This window comes from Amborella trichopoda, chromosome 3 (assembly GCF_054954075.1).
Source record: "Amborella trichopoda isolate Santa Cruz 75 chromosome 3, AtrichopodaSantaCruz75HAP2 v2.0, whole genome shotgun sequence".
Lineage (NCBI taxonomy): Eukaryota > Viridiplantae > Streptophyta > Magnoliopsida > Amborellales > Amborellaceae > Amborella > Amborella trichopoda.
The window spans coordinates 38004781-38024435 of NC_142338.1; the positions used below are offsets into that span (position 1 = coordinate 38004781).

Sequence of the window (19655 nt, forward strand, 5' to 3'; positions counted from 1 at the left end):
TGCTCAACTCCTTTGCCTATCTCTTCACCCATGCATCCATGTTTCCACCATGTCAAGGCATCATCAAAGGAGAAATTCACTCTCTATGCTGCTGTACTTGACCGAGATCTCCTCATACAGCATGGTAATTCATCTCTCCCAAGGCCTAAAGTTTATTTTCTATAAGCCATTGCCATGTCCATGAGCATGCACACCCATAGCCTTGAATTAAGCTCTTTTTTGACCCAAGATTTTCCACATCACTCCTCCTTTTGAAAACTCCTTTTCATTCATGAAATCAGCCCCCTTTTTGAGTGTGAAATATTTTAGAATGGTTTTCTCTTTGAATGCTTCCCATATTGGAGAATTATAAGGATCCGATCATAACTCTTATCGGTTGTGGACATCCAGTGTGGGGTGCTGTTAAGTCACGAGGACGTGATATGGGCATTTTCTTTGTATCTTTGGCTTCCCCATGGTTGATGTCTTAGCTGCACACATTTGTCAAGTGTCTGTAAAAGTGGATGGTTTCTTTGAAGTAATATGAGTTGCAGTTGCAAGCTGTTTGATGTAATTTTCAATGAAGCATAGTGCTGAATTTTTGGAAGTGTCAATTGTACTATATTTTTGCATCCCTCACTACTTCAAATGAAGGAAATGTGTAGGGGGCTATGTTGAGGTGCTTTTGGTTCTAATTTTGAGTTGCAAGTCAGCTTGTAAAGTCAATGTCTCCATCCTATATTCATGTAATTTGGATTGAACAGTGTATGTAAAGCGGTATAACAGTCCCTTGTATTGAAAATTTTAGTGTATGCAACAAGGAACTGGTCTCTACAGCTACCAATTAGTAGGATTTTCTCTCCATATTTGATCAGTTACTATTTCTGAGGAAAAGACAAAAGTGTAAGGTGCAACAAAAACAATGTCAGCTATTAGAAGAAACACATTACAACAAAATTGTAAAGAATACATCATGACAAGAAAATCAAAATGCCCACTTAAAAAAAAACTACAAAGCTGGAATAGACTGCCAAATGTTCTACTTTACTACATGTGCATAGCATCCTAATATGTACCGATAGGCAAGGGAATTACCATCATTTTGAGTTTAGGGTCGTTTTCTCCATTGTCTCATATGTGAGTTTCATATAAGCCATTTTTTTTTTCAAATTTGGTGAAATCATTTCCATTTACATGGAATCCGAGCCTTCAGAAAGATCTACAAATAATTTTATAAAGTTCATGTTAGATCAATTGACAATTATTGATGCAAATCACATCCAAGAATTTTTGGCTCCTGGGACATATTTGTCATTTTCAAGTTCTTTTTAGTCACTGGGATGAGAATGTCATTTTCAGAATTCTTTTTTTTTTGTCATTGGGATGAATTTTTTATTGTCTCTTTGTTTCCAGCCCCAGTATAAGTTTGTCATTTTCTTTTTGTTAGTTGGTCATTTTGGGATTAATTAGAGAATTTGGTGTAGAGACAAGTAATTTATTGTGTGAAAGATTTCACGAATCCAAAAGTCAAAATTGTGTAGTTTCAATTCATAGGAATTTGGCATCATGCATGGGAACTTGGGTGCAAGAATGTTGCATGCAAGTATGGGAAATAGGGCACAGGGGTAGTCTAGTTATTTTCACACTTTACTAAGGGTAATTTGGTCATTTTCTAGTTCCAGCAAACTGGTTTTTTGAAATGGAACGCTGTTGTAACAGTTAGCTAGTTTTTGCTGATAATTTCATAATGAGATATTCTTCCTCCTCCTTGGTGTAGAGAGCGAGTTCCCATCCTTGTGTACCTCGAGTAACTTGAGATGAAAAGGTCATCCTTGTGTACTGCAAGTACCTTGAGTGGCAAGAGTTAGGGCTGAAGATCCCTTCCTCTTCATTCCCTTGATTGAGATTAAGGAAGCCAGTTCATTGTTGCACAATCGGCCTCGGATCTATACTTTCCGGTGAGGTTCTTGCACCATTTGGTATCTGAGCCACGGTTGGTGAACTTCATCAATTGTGAGGCCTGGTGGTGCTAGGGTCGTGGTCAAAGAAATGTAGGTCGTGAGCTTGATATGTTGGCATAGACTATGCACAATCTAAAGGAGTAAGTGGTTGTACTTTTGCAATATAGAAATCAGTGGAATGCAAAAAGATCCCCAGCCATAGATTCCATCCATGAGGGCTTGTTTGGAGAGCACAGTGAGTCGATGATGGAGACAACTTCACTTAGCTTAGAATCAGGGACTTATTCAAGCGAAAGGATGGCTTCACAAAGGTATCAATGAAGTCATGAATCGGATGGTGACTCAAGTGTCCAAACTGGGAGGAGTAGGCGAGCACGACGCAATAAGGACAACTAAGGTATTAAAGTTAACTTACTTGAATTTTCTGGTTGTTTATCACCGGAAGAGTTTTTAGATTAGTCGAGCATGGTAGAAAGATTCTTTCAATGGAAGGATCTGTAGAAATCAAAGAAAGTAAAATTAGTTGCAATTAAGCTTCGGGGACTACCATCCGTGTGGTAGGATCAAGTTTAGGAAGCAAGATTGCGAAGGGGAAAAGATAAAATTTGGACTTGAGCAAAAATAAGCGCAAAGCTGCGTGAGCAATTTCTTCCTCCAAACTTTGCACAAACCGTGTATAAATAATTTCATCAAGTGCATCAAGAATTGAAGTCAGTTCGTAATACAGAAGACTTCCATCGCCTGTCCTTGCTGATGGGGTTGGATGGGATGGAGGACCAACCGGTGGCAAGGTATATCTCGGGTTTGCAGTTTCAAATCCAAGATGAACTCTCATTGCAGCACCTACCCAGAGTAGAAATAGCATATCAGGCTGCATGGCGAGGCGAGGAGAGGCAAAGAAGGGTTATTACTTGGAGGCCAGGAGTAGGTATGCCACAACCCAACAGGGTGAGGCCTCCAACTAGGGGAGTTGCTAGCCACAGCAAGGAAAGGACCTCGAGCGATCGATTGGGAGCTGTACCACCATACAACACTCAGCTGCGAGCTCGGACAAATGAACAATCTGGTGTATAGTGTTTCCGATGTAATGAAGTGGGTCACAAGGCAGTAGAGTCCCATCGGTTGCTGCCCAATGGCATGCTAAATCTAGCAGAAGCTGAGGAAAGTGGTGAAAAGGAAGAGGTGGCAATTGCTGATTTTGGAGAACCAGTGTATGATGAGGAGTTTGGTCGAGATGAACAAGGTGAGGAGGTACCTGCGGACCAAGGAGAGATGTTGCTGGTACGAGGGGTTCTCTCTCTTCCTAAAGCCCCACAAGATGATAGTTGGCGGAGATCAAATATATTTCACACCCAGTGTACTTGTGTTGGGAGTATGCAACCTAATCATCAATAACGGCAATTGCAAGAACATAGAGTCAAAGGAGGCCTTAGACAAGTTCCGACTAAAGGAGGTAAAGTACCAACAACCCTACAAGATTACTTATTTCAAAAGAGTTAAGGTACCCGTTAATTCCTATTCTCTTGTTAAATTTTCTATTGGAAATTATTATATAGATGACGTGTGGTGTGATGTTGCACCAATGGATGCATGACATATATTGCTTGGTCACCCATGGTAATATGATCGCCATACATTCCATAATGATGAGCTTAACACTTATACTTTCTGGAAAGATGGGCGAAAGGTTGTTTTATTGCCTTTGCGAGAAGAAGTTTCACCTAAATCCATCAAGGAAGACGGTGTGGCTTTGCTCTCGTATCGACAATTTGTTGAAGCTAGTGAAGAAGTGGGCAAAGTTTTTATGATAGTTAAAAAAGAGCTAGACCAATGTTCTATGCTGCTCGAAACCCTTAAGCCTCTAATGGATGAATTCGTTAACTTTATGCCAGAAGAATTACCAACTAGAGTTGTTAACAGCATAAAAAAAAAAACAGCTGGATTACCATTAATAAGGAGTATAGTATACATCAGTGTATTGACTTTATTCCAGGATCATTGTATTTACCGGCATATCAAATGAGTCCTAAAGAGCATGAATAGTTACAATACCAAATTAATGAATTGCTGTCTAAGGGATTGATTCGACCAAGTATGAGCCCATCTGTTGTCCCAGCACTACTCACACCCAAGAAAGATGGGTTATGGTGCATGTGTATTGAGAGCCAAGCCATAAACAAGATTACTATTACGTACCAGTTTCTAATTCCAAGACTTGACAACATGTTAGACATGTTAGCTGATACTCGGTGCTTTCGAAAAATAGATTTGAGGAGTGGGTATCACCAAATTAGAGTTTGAGAAGGGGATGAGTGGAAAACAGCCTTTAAGACAAAGCATGGCTTGTGTGAGTGGCTTGTCATGCCATTTGGATTTGTCCAATACACCTAGCACTTTCATGCACTTGATGATTCACGTCTTGTGAGATTTCCTTGGCATGTTTGTAATGATGTATTTTGATGATATCTTGAAATATAGTACTAATCCAAAGGCAGACTTTAGTCATTTGCGCCAAGTGCTTACTGTTTTAAGGGCTGAGAAATTGTATGTTAACGTTAAGAAGTGCAATTTCATGACAAACAGCTTGGCGTTCTTGGGTTTTGTGGCTTCTTCCGATGGTGTTAAGGTGGATCCTGAAAAGATTGAGGCAATACTTGATGGCCTATACCTGAAACTGTGACTAAAGTGCGACATTTCTGTGGACTTGCCACATTCTATAGGCAATTCATTCAAAATTTTAGCACCATCATGGCGCCAATTACCGAGCGTTCAAAGGTTGAAGGCTATCAGTGGACTCCCACAGCTGCAAGGGCTTTTAAGGAGACTAAGGAGATGATGACCCATGCACCAGTCCTTGCTTTGCCTGACGTCAATAAGGCATTCTAGGTAGAGTGTGATGCCTCTCATGTGGGAATTGGAGCTGTTAAAGTCAAGAGAAGAGATCCATTGCATTTTCAGTGAGAAACTGGATGACGCGAATTGGAGATATTCAACTTATGACATTGAGTTCTATGTTGTCACTCAAGCTCGTTGCCATTGGAGACATTATTTGATTCACCTGGAGTTTGTTTTCTACACTGACCATGATGCACTCAAGCACATTAATAGCCAAAAGAAGTTGAGTGCAAGATAGGTTAAGTGGTGGCTTATTTGCAAGAGTACACCTTCAATATAAGGCACAATCGGGTGAGTAAAACAAAGTGGTTGATGCTCTTAATTGGTGAGTGAGGACATTGGCAATTGAATTGGTGGGTTTAGAGGCAGTGCGAGAAACCTATCAAGATGACCCATACTTCAAGGACATAATAAAGAGGTGACAAACAAGCAATGGTAACTCTTATCACCAATATCTTTTGTCCGACAGCTATTTTTTTTGAAGGAAAGGTTAATTTCATTAAAATAGGAAAATTACAATATTTCTAATCCTAAAGAAGGCAATCCCACAGATTGGGTGCTCAGATAACAAGAGATATAAGTAGAGAAGGGGAAAAGAGAAGAAAAGAGAAAAACTAAAGAAGAAAAAAGGGGCTGCACCCCCAGAAAGAAAAAAATTTAGAGTAAAAGCCTAAAGCAAAAAAGAAATATGGGCAGAGTCCAACAAGAAAATAAATGATGTAATGTCAATACTGGGACCAAAGTGGCTTAAGGTTGAAAACTAGAGCCTCGAATAGTAGTTGCTGACTACAATGAAAGGAAGGCCTCTACGAGCTGACTGAAGTAGGATTGGACCTCATCAACCAAAAAGAAGAACAGTAGGAAGCTTCAGGACGTTGAAAGAAATGCCTCTTCAAACTATCAGAAGTAAGATTTGGACCGCAGCAACTGTGTAGAAGAACAGAAGGGAGCTTCATGCCTCTACTAAGTAGTGTGGAAGATGCAATCTCTGATTTCTGATGATCGAGGAGCCGCTCCGAGAAGAAGTAGATATTGGGCATCAGCAAGAGAAGAACGGAAGAGATCTTTCGAGCCATTGTGTTGTTGTGATGAGCCTGATGTCTCAGTAATGTAGTAGAAGATGGTGGCTGAATCCAAGAGTAACGATTCATGCTAAACTGAATGCCCCTCCCAAGAAAGGTAGTACCCATTTATTCGAGATGAGAGTAGATGAATAGAGAATAAAGAAGAGAAGAGTCAATACCCATTTCTTCGAGATGAGAGTAGATGAATAGAGAATAAAGAAGAGAAGAGTCAATACCCATTTCTTCAAGATGAGCGTAGATGAATAGAGAAAAAGGAAGAGAAGAATGAGAGAAGTAGAATGTGACCCTTCCAAAATTTTCAATACCCACTGTAAGACAAAAGGATTGAAGAGGAGAGCAAGAGGGTGAAAGATAGAAAGAGGATGACTTAATAGAGATTAAATGAAGAGCAGATGGAAGTGAAGAATTAGGGAAAACAGAGAACTTGTAGTGTGAAGCATTGGGTATTGAAAAAGGCATGAAGGAGCCAGAGAAAGGAGAGTGATATAAGGTGGAAGAGGAATTACAGTAAGTCTTTAACTAAATGGAATACGGTTATGGGCCTAAAGGAATAAGGTAGGGAAGAAGAAGATGGGGTCTAATGGGAGAAAAAGGAGTTGAAGAATAAGGGGTTAGGGGATAAAGATTAGAGAGATGTGTACCTGAGATAATACTTATAACCAACTGTGGAGTCCACTGCTACTGGGGCAGAAGGTGATGAAGTTATGACCGTGTCCCAATTACTAGGAAAGTAGAAAGCCCAGCAATCGGCAGAGATAAAATAGAAAATGAACGATAAGCCCCCTTTTCTTTTTCTATTTTTTTTTCCTAATTTTTTTTTTTTGGGGCGGGGGGGATTTCCTTTTTTTTTTTTTCTCCTTTTTTGTCTGATGGCTATTTGTTCTATGGTGTTCGTCTATGCATTCCTAATACATCTTTGAGGGAGTATCCTATTGCTGATTTGCATTCTGGTGGTCTTGGTGGACATTTTGGAAGAGATAAGACCTTTACTTTAATGGAGGAGAGGTACTTTTGGTTTTCTATGAGGCGAGATGTGTATAAATTTGTCGCCCGGTGCATGAAATATCAAGAGGCAAAGGGGCATTCTCATAATACAGGATTATACACTCCATTGCCGGTTCCAATAGGCCATGGGTTGATTTATCAATGAATTTCATAGTGTTTTGCCAAGGACAGCAAGAGGCCATGATTCAATTATGGTGGTGGTGGATAGATTTTAAAAAAAATGGCAGATTTCATACCTTGTACTCGAACCACTAATGCAACTATGGTAGCCAATCTCTTCTTCAAAGAGATTGTGCGCTTGCATGATCTTCCTAAGACCATCACATCGGACCAAGATAATAGGTTCCTGAGCCACTTTTGGAGAACTTTGTAGGGTAGAATGGGAACTAAATTGCAGTTAGTGATGAATATCACCCACAAACTGATGGCCAAACTGAGGTTGTTAATAAGAGTGATGGTAATATGTTAAAAAGCTTGGAGGGAGAGAATTTGAAAGTATGCGACTTGGTATTACCACAAGCCGAGTTTGCATACAATAATTCTCCAAATCGGTCAAATGGGAGAGCCCCATTTAAAGTGGTCAATGGCATATCACCTTTGCATTTTCATGATCTAACATCTTGCCTATACGTGAGCATGTTGATCTAGGATCTTTAAACATGGCTGACTACATGAAGGAGTTACATGAAAAGGTTTGAAAGAAACTGGAGAAAAGTTATACTAAGTATCAAGATGTCGCGAATCGACACCGACGGTTACAGTTGTTCAAAGTTGGAGACCTTGTTATGGTGTATCTCAAGCCAGAGCGATTTCCCATCGGTACCTATGGCAAGTACAAAGCAAAGAAGATTAGCCTTTGTAAAATCAAAAGGAAACTTAATGACAACGCCTATGAAGTACAAAGAGGATGGAATATCTCCCCGATCTTCAACGTGCAAGACCTATTCGAGTATAACGGTGACAGTGACCCCACGGAGTCGAGTCTTCTCTAACAGGGGGAGGATGATGCAAATCGCATCTAGGAGTTTTTGGCTCCCGGGAAGTGTTTGTCATTTTCAAGTTCTTTTTGGTCACCAGGATGGTATTGTCATTTTCAGAAGATCTTTTTTTTTTGTCACCAGGATGTATTTGTCATTGCCTCTTTGTTTTCAGTCTTGGGATGAGTTTGTCATTTTCTCTTTGTTAGTTGGTCACTTTGGGATTTGTTAAGTCCAGGGAATTTGGTTTAGAGACAAGTAATTTATTGTGTGAAAGTTTTCATGAGTCCAAAAGTCACAATTGTGTAGTTTCAATGCATAAGAATTTGGCTTCATGCATAGGAACTTGGGTGCAAGAAGGTTGCACGCAAGTATGGGAAATAGGGCAGAGGGGTAATTTAGTTATTTTCACACTTTACTAGGGTTATTTTGGTCATTTTCTAGTTCCAGCAAAATGGTTTTTATATATGAATCATGGTTGTCACAATCAGCTAGTTTTTGTTGATAATTTCATAATGAAATTTTCTTCCTCCTTCGTGTAGAGAGAGAGAGTTCTTATCCTTGTGTACCTTAAGTTGGAAGACCATCCATATGTACTGCGAGTACCTTGAGTGGCAAGAGTTAGGGCTGAAGATCCCTTCCCTTCATTCCCTTAATTGAGATCAATGAAGCCAGGTCGTTGTTGCACAATCGGCCTGGGATCTATACTTTCTAATGCCAGTTTTGGACCAATTATCTACTAAGTGTAACTTGTTGCGTAACCTATGTCGCAAAATGCAAGCTACAAGCACATTGACCATGTCTTTAGGCCCTCACATAGGTGTGTTACAAGGAGGAACCTTCTTGGTGGGCATGTCAATGTCGTGGCCCTCACCTTGGTGGGAGAACAACAATCACACAAGCATGTGCCTTGTGTGTGTGTGTGATAGAAAGATCTTGTAAAGATGCCACGAGTGTGTGTATGATAGAAAGATCCAGTAAGAATGCCATGTGTGTGAGTGATAGAAAGATCATGTAAGAATATCAAGCATTTGTTTAAGGGAGCATTCAGTACGTAGAGGTGAAGACAGGCAAATCACCATCATCCCACAAGCACCATGGATCAACAATGTGAACAATTTAATTTGATGTTTCTTTAAGTCATATATTGTTAAGCTAATCCTATTAAAATATTCAGTTTGGTGCTTTTGTTGGGTTATATTGTGTTGAATAATGCAAAGCATATTATCTGTTTTATGCATGTCAATGTGAACCTTGCTGGTACATTTGTAGTCGAGTCTAGCACGATAATGGTTTATTTCAATCATATCATTTGGGTCCTCACCTAAATGAGGGATCCCAAATACAGTCACAATTAACTTTTCAATACGGAGAGCACTACACCAGTGTAGCCAAGTCAAGTGCCCATGGAGCCCTTCTTTATGAAGGTCTGTCTCATAATCTTTCTCGTGTTAGTCTATAGTTTCACTGTTCTTTCTCCACATTATAATTCCCAGTGGGCTTGTCTGCGTTAGCTTTCTGTCCAAAGTCTTGCCAAGTTTCATTGTATATTAGCTCCATAATTCAAAAGAAGAGAATATTCTAAGGAAAGTGTCCTGGATTTGGAAGAAGACCAAAAAATTATTAAAAACTACCCGGTCAGAAGATGATTGAAACAACTTACAAGAATTTTAAAGAATTGGCATCAAAGTGAGAGAAAATATTTACCATGCTGAAACAGCGAATGATCAGATATCAAAAGCGCAGAGTCAGAAAGGGTATCAACCTTGGCAGCATCAACCCGCCATGCTGGGCGTTGACTGAGAGTCTGTGTTGCCACGCCCTCCAAAAATTCCCTAGATACAAGGACACGCTTCTGCATTGTTCAAAGCTACCAAGACAATAAGTAAAAGAAGACACCATGAAACTCCCTAAAAGCAATAAAGGAACTCCATCGCCAATACTAGAGCATTAAAATAAACTTTTAACCATGACTCCACAAGTCAGTCTGAGAAACGAAATAACACGGAAAATCCTGGCAAGGGAAACAAATCCTGTCATGCCACTACACGCTGACTCAATGGATGCATATTACTTTCCTATATTGAGTTCCTATTACACGAAACATGTTCAAGGAGAATCCCTCCAATCAAACATATTATAGTGCTAATAAAATTATCATAAAGATCTTGTGCTGCAATATGCGAATCCTTCTCACATGTAAATTACTTCTGCACTATAGAAAATCAAAGCAATACCTAACCAGGATAAAACAGTACTCTAGTTGCAGCACATGAACATGTTAGGACTGACATGTCACATTTGTGGGAAAATTTTTGAGTGGAACACTATTGAATAATTAAATTAAAATTGACAATACTGAACCATAAACCTACTAGCATCCGCAAAAGCAGATTTAAGAGAAGAAAAACAATGAATACAGAGAGAGGTCATTACACCCAACAAGAGCGAAGTGAGAAACAAGCCAGAAAATCTGGTCAAGCTTTACCCAATAGCGCAGCCACATAAAGAACACCAACAAATGGTATCCACGTATTTAAAGGCCATCCAAGAAAGAGTCCTTCAGGTTCTAGAAGAGGTTCCCAATCTCTTCTCCACAGACTTCTATTACTCTTGAAGTTTCCAAGGAGTGAGAGCTCTTTCCTGCTAGGCTATTATTCTGGGAAGGAGTGAAATCGGCCAACTCCACTATGATTATACCACATCGAACCAAGCATGCCTTATAAAATAATATTTATTTATTTTTGTATAGAGTTCTATTTGTAATATGAGTGGAGCATGCCTCTCTTTATGCCCATGAGAGATATGTAACTCTAAAATACTTTCAGGCCTGTTTGGGTTGGAAGAAAATTGGAATCCATGGATTTTGAAAATTAATTATTCTTGACTTCGATTTCTGTTTTCCCCTGTTTGGAAATCAAATTCACGGATTTCTTCCAAGCACCATTGTTTGGAAATCAAATGGATTTTCACAAATTCTCAGTTAGGCATTTCATCAAACAATTTTCTTGCAAAACCAATGCTCCGACTTTTTGATGGAGTTCAATCAGAATCGTCGTGCTCAAAGACACTCTCATTGAGTCCAAAACTTGTTCTGGCGAGCCGAATATCAATCCAATTCCAGCTCAAAAATCAGTTCTAAACTTGTAATTGAGCCCAAAAACATTCTGAATTATGCCAAACCTCTCATTCAAGTCCAAAACCATTCTGAATTATGCCAAGCCACTATCATTCAGGTACAAAACCATTCCCTCAAAGCCCAAAACAATTATGACTCAAGTACATAATTAGTATCATTCAAGCATTACAAAACACTGAATCAAGCTCAAAATCACTACAAATTGAGCTTTAAACCACTTAGACAAGCACATAGCTCAATTGATAATTTCTTTCCTTAGAAAATTATACTCTCTCTTCAAAAATACCTAATAGGTCCTTATTAAAATTATAGTTGATATTATTGCCCCCAAAAACAGTTCGATTTGACAAAGAAATGCTTAACATGACAAAGAAACGCTTAAAACCAAAATTAAAAATAAAAGTTGCATAAGGATTGATGTTAGCATGGGATATTCAAACGACATGGTGTGTATTTGGATCAAGTTCCTTGAGCTCTTTTGCAAACTCAAGCACATATACCAAGCACGATTGACCGCGACACACCTATGATGCCATTGAAGTTGTGGAAGTCCATAATTGGTGAATCAAAGATCAACTCAACATAGCAAAATGAATTGCTGTGATGCTGGAGTCTAAAGGACAAATAGCACGAGAAACCAATAGCCATGCAAGGGATGCTCTCTAAGCACATAACTAAGTGACATAACATGAGGAGACTAGAAATGTTTGTTGAGGATTTACAAGCTTTTCCTTGGTACAAGCTTCTCCTCTTGGCCTTTGCTCAACGCACAGATAGACCAGCCACCTGGCTATTCTCCACTCTGAGAAGGATGATCAATGGCTCACAAAGTCAGTCATGAGGTACCTCTACTAGGTCAACCCCAAATCCATACTCAAGTCCCGTTAAGAAGTTCTAACCGTCATCCTCCTTCAGGGTTTCCAACATTGAGCTCCGACTGTGTGGCCCATTACACATGCAACCATCTCGTTTCGGCCCCTCAGCCCATTAATGGACCTCCTTGAGTGATTATATCCCCCTACCAAGCGATGGAAAAGTCTCGCCACAAAGAACATTTGCCCTAATAGTTTCACACTCTCTATTAACTCCCATCAAATCAAAATCATTCTTTTGCTCCAATCTCTTTCCCAGTTGCTTTGCACAAGAAGAACACTGTATGGGCTGATGCTGACTTAATTCATCCCAAAGGCCACGTAGATGGGCAAAAGAGTCTCCTGGTGACAAGTCACCCTGCTTAAAATCACTTATTTGCTACTCCAATTCAAATATCCTTGCAATTTTTTTCTTTTGGGAATAGAACTTAGAGATTGTCATCTAACCCAAAGGATGACATCAGCACTAAACATAGTTGCTGCACACTTTTTTGAAGATCCACCTCTGCTACAGTACCATCCTCACTAATCGTCTAACTCTAATACCAAGTTGAAATTAAAGTAGAGAAAAAAACAATTTGATAGGATCTAGAGAGAGAGAAAAGAAAATAAAGATGATGAAAAAGAAGGGAGAGAGAGACATGTGAGAAATAGAGAGATAGAGAGGTAAAGTGAGTGTCTTAGAGGTCATTTGTGACCTCTAACCCTCCTATAACATTAACTAATAACCCTAATTACAACTTATAGACAATATTGCCTTTATTTAGAAACAGAAGATAAATAAGGATAGAATAAAAGATAAATGACAGTTCTGTCCATTAAATACAATAACGGTTATTCCTTTTATTTCCAACATTTAATAGATTGGATCAAAATATGTGTCACAACACCTAATTATTCCATCCTCCTTAATCTTACCCATTTCGATTATGCTAACAAGAAAGAGCTTAGGCGAGGAGATCCCTTATCACCACCTTCTTCTCATAGACATAAAATGTTACAGAAAACTAATCAAAAAGGAAATAGACATTAGGAGTTTCCAACCTTCCTGGACTTCTAGAGCTGAAACGACACCTTCCCACCTACTTTATGTAGATGACTTTCTCATTTTTAGTAAAAACAACACCACATCATGTCGATCCCTAAAGCGAGCTCTATAGCTTGGATAAGCCAAGAAGATAATATTTTCACAGAGAGAGAGAGAAAGAGAGAGAGTTCGATGAGAGTAATCTCTAATTAATGATTAAAAAATGGGTACTCCAATTAACATTAGGAAAATGTGCATTCTGATAAACATAGTGAAAATGGGTATTCTCCCCTAAATTATAGGTCTTTCCAGTCATCTCCGAGAAGTTTAGATGATTTTGTTGTTGATAGAAAAGTGTAATTTAAATGAAAGTCACCCTCTTCTTCCATCTTTTGAAACCTTAAAAATATTTTGTTCTCAAAACCCTCTCTCTCTCTCTCTCTCTCTCTCTCTCTCTACCCTTTAGCTCAAGTTGCAAAGATGAACCCTTAGCTTGTAGGCATGGTGTGTCATTTCCTTCTATAACTTTCTTTTTAGAGACCATTGTCCAATGTCTTCTTCCTTTTCCTTCTTCTGCTTCCCTTATTTTTCTTTTGCTTAGCATCTTTCTAAGGGGGGAATGTGAGGCAGGCCAAGGCACCCGCATGGGGCAAAAGACAGGCACCTACACACAGGGCTACCATGGTAGCTGCCTAGGTCCCTTCAGTGCGCTGCGAATAAGTCAGGCCTCAAACTGCAACCTCGCCAATATCCCTTCTTCTGCTTGCCTTTATTGTTCTTTTGCTTACCATCATTCTAAGGGAGGAACATGAGGCAGGCCAAGGCACCCGCATAGGGCAAAAGACAGGCACCTACACACATGGGCTGCCTAGGTCCCTTCGGTGTGGTGCAAATAAGTCAGGCCCCAAACTGCAACCTCACCCATATCCCATGTAACTATCCACGATAGAGTAATACCAAAACTTTGCCAAACCCTCAAGAATAAAATCATCTCGAAACTTAAACAATGGATGTTCAAAACCTTATCATACCTCAGTAGACTTGCCTTAACTCATGCTCTTTCCCGGAACATAGTTTCTCCGTCTTTCAATTAGCTTCCACCACAATAAAAACACTAGACTCCAAAGAATGTCTTATGGGGCAATTACCAAAAATATAAACATTAGAACCTTGTAAAATGGAGCAACATTTATAAACCAAACGTTGGAGGTGGAATTGGGATCAAAATGATTAAGGTTACAAATACACCCTTACTTGTTAAACTCAAATGGAAACTGGCAAGTGAAAGCCAATCCATGTGGAGAATGAAATATCTTTGAAGAAGTAGCATATGGTATACAAGATCAACAGGAAATGAATCTTGGCCTTGGAGGGAAAACACTCCCTCTTATAAAAAGAAAATAGCTAATGGTTTATGGAGGATTGATCTATGATTGAGTTTTGGTTTGATCCTTCCCTCAATAAAGCGTTCAACTATGACATTTTCGGGGAAGAAAGCATTAAAGAATTAGGCCTTCAGAGATCTCTATGTATCTCCCAGTTTTTTGATGGGAATACATGGGGATTCCCTCCTCCCACCATTGTGAAATTCATGAAAGTTGAGGTTAAGCTTAGCAAAGAATATTCCTACTGATGGAGTGTGAGAGATGCATTAGTAAGGGTGTCCAACAACTGTGGAGAAATCAACTCCTAAAGTGCCCATGGCCTAATTCGAGAGAATGGAACCGAGAATAGATTTTTTATTTGATGAAGTAAATGGAACCAAGAATATATTACTAGAGGCAATTTGAAAAAAGCCAATAAATCCGAGAGCCTCAAGGTTTACATAGGTAACTTTCTAAAAGAATTTAACTACCTTTGATAGAGTTCAAACATGCGGCGCATACGAATGCAATAGATACTTCCTGTGCAAAGGATGATTTCGACGACCCATGTGTGCCTTGCTGTGTAATATTTGACAAGTAACCATGTGGAAGTTTAACATCAGAACCATAGACAGAACAAAAATCCAAATCCTCTTCACAAATTGGTTCCACAAGGATCTCAATAACAAATTTTTAGCCAATCTTTAGAATACCTCCCTTCCCACCCTAATTTGGGCTATGTGGCAAGAAAGGAATCGGCAAGCAAATAAAGACCATCATTATAGTATTGAAGGAGATGATATATAAGACTCAAAATTGTAAGGATAAGCAAATTTAACCCCCCCCCCCCCCCAAATAATAAATGAGAAAAAATTATAAATGAAAGATGGGAAATACAAGTTCCTAATGGCACTGAGTGACAAAGCGTATATATAGGGAGGTTCTTATGTACATGAAAACTTAAAAAGAGATTTTTAGCAATGTTCCATGGCAAAGAGAGAGATATAAATATCATATTATCCACGGACTAGCCCCTTAACCCATGTAAATCCTCCACAAATGGATAGAAATGGTTGTGTTCCCGCACAAACCCCGACTACCTTAGTGAAGGGAAACATACCTTATATTGACAATATCATGGCACGCTACATAATATATGTATATATATATATATACATATACATATATATATATATATACACACACACAGGTGTGTGTGTGTGTGTGTCAACCCACAGGCTTACTGCTACAATGTCAACCAATGGCCCAAATTGAATCTGGGCCGATTTGACAATCACAACCTTATTTCGTATTTGAATTTTCATTTTTTTTTTTACAAATTCAAATCACTTGAAAATTTAACCGCGCATTCTACTCATCAAGGCGCACCTAATAAAAATATAAAAAAAATAATTCGTAAAATATAAATTGACCAAAATACCTATTTTGGTCAATTTATATTTTTCAAATTATATTTTTAATATTTTATTAGATTCTACTATTTTTTAAGAATAGACGCTCAAAATTTTCTAGTGATTGGGATTTGTATAAAAAAAAATTAAAATTCAAATACGAAATGAGGTCGTGACTATTGGATTGGGCCCATATTCAATTTAGGCCATTGGCTGACACTGTAGTTGTCTGCCTGTGGGCGGACAGGATCTTTTCATATATATAAGGTTTGTCTAGAGTTAATAACCCCTCAAAATACAAAGGTTCAAATTAGAAGGGGTTGTGATGGGTGTATTTATCAAAACAACCATTACTTTTTTACTCAAAAATTATTTAAATACGTAACTTTACCATTAAGCAAGGGAAAATTTGAAATTTTCACAAAAGTACAATGGCACTTTGGAAGTTAGTATCCTAAAACTTTATTTGTAGAGTGCCCTTGTCTTTTAATTAAAATTTCAATTTTACCCCTTATGGAGATGACAAAAATACCCTTTGTCTTGTAGTAATATTTACAAATTTACCCCACAAAAGTAAATTTGTTAACAAAGTAGACAACAAATTAATAAATCTACCTTTCATAACTCTCTCTCTATCTTGAACCTTTGTAATTTGAAGGGTTGTATATATATATATATATATATATATATATATATATATATATGGGAAAAGATGAGATTAGCCCACTAGCTCATATGAGCCCAACGGCCTAATTGAATCTGGGCCGATCTGATGATCAAGGATGTTCGGTAATGCTTGAATTTTTTTTTTTTTTCTACAAATCCAAATCACTTGAAATTTTAGTTGTATGTTCTTCTCATCGAGGCGTACCTAATAAAAATATAAAAAAAATTATTCGCAAAAACAAATATGAACAAAATACCCCCGAAACTTTTTGGGAGTATTTTGGTCAATTTATTTCATGTAAAATATTTTTTTGATATTTTTTTGATTCACCTATTTTGATGACCACACACCTAAAATTTCAAGTGATTTGGATTTGTAAAAAAAAAAACTAAAATTCAAACACTACCCACATCCGTGATCGTCAAATCGGCCCAGAATCAATCTGGGACGTTGGGCTCATATGTTCATATGAGCTAGTGGGCTAATTCCATCTTTTCCCTATATATATATATATATATAATCAAGAATAACTTTTTTAAATCTATATATCAAGAGTATATATTGAGGTTCAACATTTTTTTTCAGTTAGTGAAATTCATGACTTATCTCGAAATGTATGATAGTCTCTCCTCTATATAAAAGTATTAATAATAAGAAGAAAAAACAAACCATACCCCTGCATCTACATGTTCAGAAGCTAACAGGGGTCTCATGACATGCTGCACGTATGAGTGGGCTAGGATTTCCTTAGAAGTGGCTGTAACAAGTTCCTCTATGTCTCCCCATAAAAGGCGATCGTGGGTAGACAAGATTGGGTCATTAATGCTCTTTGATTGCGCATCTCCTTTGGAAGTTTTTTGCACACGAAGTACTTTCCCTACCTGCAAAAATATACAATCCAGAAATATTATAGGACCTTCAAACATTTATCATTTTTCATTCACAATTAAAGTTAAGCATGAGGAAATCTAATACTAAAAATCAGCAAGCCATTGTAAATCGAAACATGTATGCAAACTAATGTGAGAACTCATCCACACATAGATACACCATGACCATATCAGACTGAAGTTCAAAACCAATTTCTATAGAACACATTAACAAGGACCACACCAAAGACGACATGTGAGAATGCTCTTCGACATAGAAACCTAGTGGTGGAGTAAGGAGCTTTAGAAGGCTATTAGCGAAAAACGGTCATGTTATAAAACTTGGCAATAAGAAAATAGTAAGGCTAAACTTAAAACATATAATATACTATAGAATGAATTAGGGACAAGAGAAGGTGAAAAAGGTATCTTCAAAATAGCAAAAATGAGATAGAGGAAGTGTAGGGATCTAGATCACATTAGATGACCAAAGGATCCTGGTGAAGATGATGAGATCAATGAAAGGTGGAGAACTCATTTTCATATATTATCAAATAACAAACACTATGGGAATATAACTTTTAGAGGAACCCATGACATAGAAGGAGGTCATAGTTACATTCGCAAGATTAGGATATCTAAAGTGAAAGAAGCTTTGAGAAAGATGAAGATAGGAAAGGCTTTAGGACCAGGTGGTATCCCAATAGATATTTGGAAGTGTATGGGGGAGATTGGCATATGTTGGCTTACCACGTTGTTCAACAAGGTGTTGAGAACAAAGAAAATGCCAAATAAATGGACAAAAAGTATTATGATACATATTTAAAGAACAAAGGAGACATACATAATCGTATGAATTGCTGAGGGATTAAACTTATGAGCCACACTGTGAAGCTGTGGGAGAGAGTGGTTGCGCAACAACTAAGGCGTGAAACAAGTGTATCAGAAAATCAATCCGGTTTTATGCCAGGGAGGCCAATTATCAAAGTTATTTTCCCACTTAGGCAACTGATTGACAAGTTTAGGGCGAAAGAAAAAGACCTCCACATGGTCTTTATTGATTTAGATAAAGCATACAATAGGGTACCTAGTGGCTTAATTTGGTGGGTTCGAAAAAAGAGAGTTATCAGATGGTACATTGACATAATGAGAGATATACACAAGGAAGCGCTAACAAATATGCAGACAAACTAGTGGAGAGACAAGTGAGTTCTCAATGGCAATAAGCCTACTCAGGGGTTAGTGCTGAGCCTATAGTTATTTGTTTTGGTTATGGACAAGCTAAACAGGCACCTATAAGAAGAGGTACGGTAGTGTATGTTGTTAGCGGATGACATAGTTTGATCGATGAGACTAGAGGTGGCGTCAATGCAAAGTTAGAACGTTGGAGGGATGCTCTAAAATATAAAGGCCTTAAAATTAGGCAGACTAAGACAAAATATGCGGGATACAATTTAGTAATAATAGGAGCATAAACGAAGAAAGATTGATGGTCAAGAAATACCTATAAGAGGTTGTTTATGATATCTAGGATTGACAATTTAGGAGAACAAAAAGATTGAAGAAGATGTCGCACATAGAATTAGAACTGGGTGGGTGAAGTAGAGATGTGCATTGGGAGTTTTATGTGATCATTGCATACCATTGAGACTGAAAGAGAACTTCTATAGGACAGCTGTAAGACCAGTCATGCTTTATGGGATGGAATATTAGACAGTCAAGAAACAACATATCCATGGGATGAGTGTAGCTAAGATGAGAATGTTGAGATGGATGAGTGGCAAGACAAGAAATGATAGAATTTGGAATGAATATATACAAAGGAACTTAGGTGTGGCTTCAATAGGTGATGAGATGAGAGAAAGTAGACTTAGGTGAGTTGACCATGTAAAGCGTAGACCTAATACGACACTATTTAGGACGTACGATTTGGTTCAAGTGGAAGGCTCTAAAAGGGCAAGGGGAAGGCCCAAATGGACAAGGATAGAAGTAGTGAGAAAAGATCTGATAACTTTTGGTCTTACTAAAGGTGTGGCCTTGATAGAGAAAAATGAAGGAACATGATTCATGTAGCCGACTCCAAATCATTGAGATAAGGCTTGGATGATGATGATGATGATGACGATGACATTTTCACTCTATCCAATAGCTTCCAAAAGGAGTAGATCCACCCAGATACATAACAATATGTTACTTTTAACACTTCTAGAACCATGATCATTACTAAACAAATGATTGCAATTGGTTCTTTGTAAAAATGCTAATGTTGAAATAGAGATTGAACAATAAACAATTTCTGCTCTGGTCAAATGGAGATTCCAAGAAAAAACAACATATGAGCATTGAGCAAATAACACTTTTTACCTCATTGAATGCTTCCTAAATCAAAAATTTCTGTGCAGA

General features: G+C 38.2%; 1 protein-coding gene across 10 annotated transcripts in view; it reads right to left on the reverse strand.

The window, feature by feature from the left end:
- The window catches only part of LOC18422511 (inositol-pentakisphosphate 2-kinase), a 32131-nt gene that overhangs the window by 6406 nt on the left and 6070 nt on the right, over window positions 1–19655 (reverse strand). For 6 of the 10 annotated variants that reach the window (XM_088862524.1, XM_011625221.3, XM_020667828.2 and 3 more), the window contains exons 4-5: window positions 17058–17264; window positions 9610–9757 (exon numbers count right to left, since the gene is read on the reverse strand). In XM_088862524.1, the coding sequence (XP_088718650.1) occupies window positions 9610–9757; window positions 17058–17264 (355 nt within the window). Of the gene's footprint in view, window positions 1–9609; window positions 9773–11565; window positions 11900–14795; window positions 14885–17057; window positions 17265–19655 lie in introns of those variants that run through there. The other 4 variants (XM_088862522.1, XM_088862521.1, XM_088862520.1 and 1 more) reach the window with 4 other exon arrangements.